At 43.4% G+C, this 5,520-nt stretch overlaps 1 protein-coding gene across 5 annotated transcripts in view; it reads right to left on the bottom strand.

The window, feature by feature from the left end:
• Nucleotides 1–1,146: 1,146 nt before the first annotated feature.
• LOC125033331 (VWFA and cache domain-containing protein 1-like) overlaps nt 1,147–5,520 on the bottom strand; it is a 21,123-nt gene continuing 16,749 nt past the window's right edge. For 4 of the 5 annotated variants that reach the window (XM_047624735.1, XM_047624734.1, XM_047624736.1 and 1 more), the window contains 7 exons: nt 4,959–5,131; nt 4,610–4,810; nt 4,197–4,324; nt 3,688–3,905; nt 3,349–3,458; nt 2,350–2,444; nt 1,147–2,134 (listed from right to left, as the gene is read on the bottom strand). In XM_047624735.1, the coding sequence (XP_047480691.1) occupies nt 2,115–2,134; nt 2,350–2,444; nt 3,349–3,458; nt 3,688–3,905; nt 4,197–4,324; nt 4,610–4,810; nt 4,959–5,131 (945 nt within the window). In that variant the 3' untranslated portion in view covers nt 1,147–2,114. The remainder of the gene's footprint in view (nt 2,135–2,349; nt 2,445–3,348; nt 3,459–3,687; nt 3,906–4,196; nt 4,325–4,609; nt 4,811–4,958; nt 5,132–5,520) is intronic. The other variant, XR_007115592.1, reaches the window with a different exon arrangement.

Genomic DNA, 5,520 nt, shown 5'->3' with positions numbered 1-5,520 from the left:
AAAGTTTGTATCTGAGAATTGCCCTGCAACGGTCGTCCTGTCCGCACTCCCAATCGCAATCAATGGTCGAACCAGCAGTTCTTCCATAACGACTGTTTTGCCAATTAACGAGCTTTGCCTCGGCGCGACTTAACATTATGGATACAGAAAGCTACATAGACAGAAAGATTAACACTATTCTAAATACAATTATTTTAATAGTATTCGTTAATATCAGTCGTAATCTTGTTGCAACAACAATATTTTTTGCGCCAAGAAGGGGACTTAATGGAATTTCGTAATATAATGGCGTTATTTAACTAGATTTCATTTTTTTTATTTGGTTATTTGATCATTTATCTGATTTTTCTAAATATTCCCAATCGTCTTGCAAGGGCTAATATGATTTCTAGAGCGATCTGTGTTGCGAGTAAACAGTCTTTGACCATTTTATTTATTGATATGCTCCCCTAAACGTTACAATAACAATTAATTTCATGTGGGAGCGGGAGCACAATTTTGCATAGTGTATAAAGCTACCCCCCAAAAAATTAAGAAATATCAAAGAAACCTGTTACAGTGCACTTTGTCACTTTGTTTTTGGCTGTACGAGTATTTCAAAACCCATCACAATTCCTAGTCACTCTTTCCCAGTCACCGTTTTCTTTAATAGTTAAAGTTAAATTTATTAAGCGAAACTAATATAAGTTTATAACTAGACACGAAAAAAATTAACTTAAAAGGAGAAATCTAAAAACATTTTACAATATTGGGAGGGAGGGGCCCGGTCACTTCCCCTGTGAGGAGACATGTCCCATGCCCCAGGTACATATCCCTTAGAAATAGAGTCTGGTTATCGTGTTCCCGACTCCTTTTGAATAAAAAAGAAAACAATAATGGACCACTAGTAAAACTATATATGATGAGTAAAACATACGAATGGATTCACGTTAAAAAAGGGACTTAGGTTTTAAACATGGGGCATCTCTGGCTGGTGCTGGTTAATGAAAAAAAAAAGCCTTAGGTTGTAAACCTTATGTTAACTTGGAAGGTATCCACGTCCAGCATTACCTAACTGACATGTAAAACGGCTCATACACAACCTTGCCTTGCTTACCCAGTGACGCCACAGTAAAGGGTAATCCAGGGGTATACACAAACACCAAGTTCAGAGGCAACTCCAGCATGGGTTTATTCTCTACCAGTATTTATCTAGGCTGATCCACGTCATTGTGGCAACAGTTATCTAAACCAAACAAAGATACACTTATTTAAGAATATTTTATGAGACAGCAGTTTTAATTAACAATAAATAACAGTAAAAAGTTTGGGTAAACAGGTAGAACGGGTAAAAATGAACCAAAGAAGTGAATGAGAGAAAGAAAACGAGAGGAAAGGATAAGATAGCATAACGAAGGAACGGGGAAGAGGAGGACACGAGAAAACGAGGAGATTAGCATGGTAGAAAGTAAGGAGATTAGCATGGTAGAAAGTAAAGAATGAACGTAAGATTAGGAAGGGAAAGAGGAAAATGAAAGAGGAAAGGGAACGAAAGAAATGAACGAGGAAGAAGTGAGAGAAAGAAGGTAGTTAGAAGAGACGGAATATAGCAGGTAGAGTAAATAGGGTACAGGTTTCGGGAGGATGGTACGTGAGGAGGAGGAGGAGGAGGAGGAGGAGGAGGAGGAGGAGGAGGAGGAGGAGGAGGAGGAGGAGGAGGAGGAGGTGGAGGAGGAGGAGGAGAAGAAGAAGAAGAAGAAGAAGAGAGAGAGGGGAGTGGAAAAGGATGGGGAAAAGGTATAAGGTGAGACTAAAGTAAAAGGGAAGCTTAGGAGAGACTAAGGGAAGCAAGGGTGATGAGGAGCATAAGGGGAAGAAGAAGGCAAGAGGTTACGTTACAGGATGGGGGAAGGGTTCGGAAACTTCACAATATATTCGTATCTTTGTTCTTGGTATATACGTGTTGCCAATGTCCATATGCAAAAGACCTGTAGTCGATTTTACAGTTTACATTGGTAATGTGACCAGTGTGTAATTGTGTCGTTGAGTTTATGTATTTAAAGTTATATTTAAGAAAACGTATTCTGTATCGCGGACATCATCTGCATTTTTGATTCTCCTTCTGACCAGGAACATTAGGTGACCTCACTGCAGTCTATGGTATAAAATAAGGAAAAGATATATGATTAGTTGTGCGTCACATAATGGAAAATGAGTTTCTGACTATATTATTCGTTCCTGCCGTTAGACCTACTAGCAAGTACACAAAACAAACAAAATATCTACACAAGAATATCATTCATTAAGTTTACGCCTTGAAGACAAAGTACAGATGATCTTTCCTAAAACAAAAGCTAGCGTGCATCTTACCTCGAATTCCAGACTGGGCACTCGGAGTCTGATTATTGTAGTTCTGTTTGGTCTTCAACGTTGGGCCGCGGGGCTTACAGGCTGGGAGATGATGCCTGATGGTGTGGAGTAATATCGTAACTGACAAATGTTTGTATATTTACATAAGTTGTGTTGTCACAATGATTGCAAGCCCTCAGCCCATTGCAAATAAAAATGCTCAGGAAATTGAATAACACGAAAATGAATATTATTTCAACCTTTTTGTCCTACAAATATCCTCTCTAGTCTTGTCTTCCGCTGACGATAAGCAGTTTGGATATTCTGAAATCAGCACAGTCTTAACGGACTAAATACGGTGGTAGAAATACCGTTTGCCCAAGAGACCTCATCGTGGGCTTTAGGGGAAAAGACGAGATAGACGGTTATCCACGTCTCTATAATAGGAAACACACTTGTGATAGACAACAGGTGTACGGGAGAAATTGAGCGCTGGAGAGGGCTGGATCAGAGCCAGTTGATGCGCTATATGTTGTTTATAATAGCGGTACCCCTAGGCAAGTGTCTCTTTCAGTGTTACCCTTTTATCTGTCTTCTCTATGGTATCTTCCTCTGCCCTTCCTGTGGTCCCTCAGTTCACCCTAAAATGTCCCTTGGCAGTGTCCCAGAACTCCTTCCACTGAAGTCCTTGGTACTTCCGAATATGCTCCTTCGACGTGCCTCAAAGAGCAGAGGACGCCGTAGAACACACACGTTCTCCCTCTCTCCACCCTTTCCCCTCTCCCTTTCCTTCCCTCTCTCCATTTCTCCCTTTCTTTCCCTCTCTCCATTTCTCCCTTTCTTTCCCTCTCTCCATTTCTCCCTTACTTTCCCTCTCTCCATTTCTCCCTTTCTTTCCCTCTCTCCATTTCTCCCTTTCCCCTTCCGCTCTCCCTCTCCTTCCCTCCTCTCCCTCTCCCTTCCCTCCTCTCCCTTGTCCCCTCTCTCTCTTCTTCTCTTCCATGCCCGACTTTCTCTTACCTATGTACATCAGCATTAGGGTTATGGCACGGGATAGTATCGGGTCCGGCGAGACACGGGCACTCACACTCCAGCTCGCAAGTGTCGTGGCATTTGATGAGCTCTCCTTGCTGTCGGAAGGTGATGCAATCATTTTATATATGTATGTATGTGTGTGTGTGTGTGTGTGTGTGTGTGTGTGTGTGTGTGTGTGTGTGTGTGTGTGTGTGTGTGTGTGTGTGTGTGTGTGAGTGTGTGCGTGTGTGTTTGATTGTTTGTGTTTGTTTTTATATCCTCATTATCATTACCATCACCATCACCGTCCCCATAAACCAACGAAACCCCATTACCAAAACCCACCGGATAAGGGTTGCAGTTGCAAGGAATGATGTTCGATCCCTGGGTGCGATAAGCGAGGAAGAGATTCGCATCCGCAATCTTGTGGATGCCGTAGCTGGGTCCCTCGTGAAACGTGCGGAAGGCGGGGAAGGCGAGCGTCCAGTAGTAGTACGTGGAGTCCCTGTCGTACTCGTGGCACGCCCTACGCCTCAGGTATTTTTCGGCGATCAGGTCACGTGCTGAGGGGGAGAGCAGCGTCAAGGCGGGATGGTTTACGCATATGTTTGTGTGTGTGTGTGTGTGTGTGTGTGTGTGTGTGTGTGTGTGTGTGTGTGTGTGTGTGTGTGTGTGTGTGTGTGTGTGTGTGTGTGTGTGTATAGATATATATGTATATATAAATATTATATATATAAGTATGTGTGTATATATACATATGAATAGATACATATGGTATATATATTTATTTGTTTATTTATTGATTCATATATCTTCTTCCTTTTTCCTTTTTAATACAAAACCATCGCCCTAACCAATGTCTGGCGCCACGAAGTTGATGTGGGATCCTACGATCTCTCTCTCGCCGCGACACCCGTTGTAAAACCGTCCCTCCCAGTCTGACTTGAGAACCACGAAGCCCATAGGGTCCACTAGAAGACAGCTGACGGAGGAAGGGGAGGTCAGGTTCGAATAGTGAATTGGGGCCGGGGTATTAGCGCTGTGAGGTCAGTGTGTTCAAGAGGTTTTAGTTCGGCTGTCATTGGGGTGACTTAGATTAGGTGGGTTCGAATCACGGTGTGGGTAGCACAGATACTTATCCTTATGTTGGAAAATGAAGAGCAACTTTTGACAAGGATGTGTAAAAAGAAAAAAAGGAAAATGTCTTCAAGGGAAGCATTAACCTATCCCTCGCCCTAGAAATAATCGCGTTATCATCATCTCTCACGTCTGACTCTTGCAGTAAGGGACGCGGTCGAGGAAGTGCGCCGCCATGTACTGTAGCTTGAAGTCCCCAGCCACCACCGCCTGAGGATGCCCCAGCTTGTTGTAAAGGGTCTTGGACATCGTGCACACCATCCCCATGCCGCCGTCGCAGTAGGGGGTCGTTATGGAGATTGTGGAGGGGGTCGGCAGGGCTGCCTGGTACCTGGTGAGGGGGAAGGGGCGGTTCGAGTGTTCTATTTAAAAAGCCTTCAACTATCATTTAGCTGATTATTGGTCTGTCTCTCTCGCAATATTAAGCTCGCAAGAACGACGCTGGTAGATTTCCTACGTCCAGCCTACAGGAGCCTTACCATGACCGATCCCTATGGTCGAACGTCTGCTCGAGTTCAATCCCCTGGAAGGTTATGAAGCTGCCGTCCTCTGTGCCTAAGTAGCGAATCCCTTCGTGCACTTTGGCGGCCAGGTTGCTCTTCCATGTCTCTTCGGCGAACTCCAGGAATTTCACGCTCGGCATCAGGTCCTCCTGCCGGGATTGAAGAAAGAAGAGAGAAAGTGAGATGAAAGGAAGGACAAAGGGAAGGAAAGACTGATGGAGATGGATGCGGGAAACGAAATGAAGAAAAGGTGAAATGGAAAGAAGAAAGGAAAATTGGTAGAATAGGACTGGGGGAATAGAGAGATGAGAGAAAAGGAAGGAAGGAGAGAAGGTGGAGCACGGTGGACGAATAGAAAGGTGAAAGAAAAGAAAGGGAAGAAACAGATTAGGAAAACGGGACTAGACAAGGAGAAAATGGACGACAAAGAAAGATTAATAAATAAAGAACATAATGATAGCACAAAACTGCACAAACGAAAAGACAAAATCCAAAAGAAATAGATATAGAAAATATTGTAAAGAATGAACAGATGAAT

This window comes from Penaeus chinensis, chromosome 16 (assembly GCF_019202785.1).
Source record: "Penaeus chinensis breed Huanghai No. 1 chromosome 16, ASM1920278v2, whole genome shotgun sequence".
Taxonomy (NCBI): domain Eukaryota; kingdom Metazoa; phylum Arthropoda; class Malacostraca; order Decapoda; family Penaeidae; genus Penaeus; species Penaeus chinensis.
Note: the sequence above shows the minus strand (reverse complement) of the source record. Positions and strands in the feature narration are given on the sequence as shown.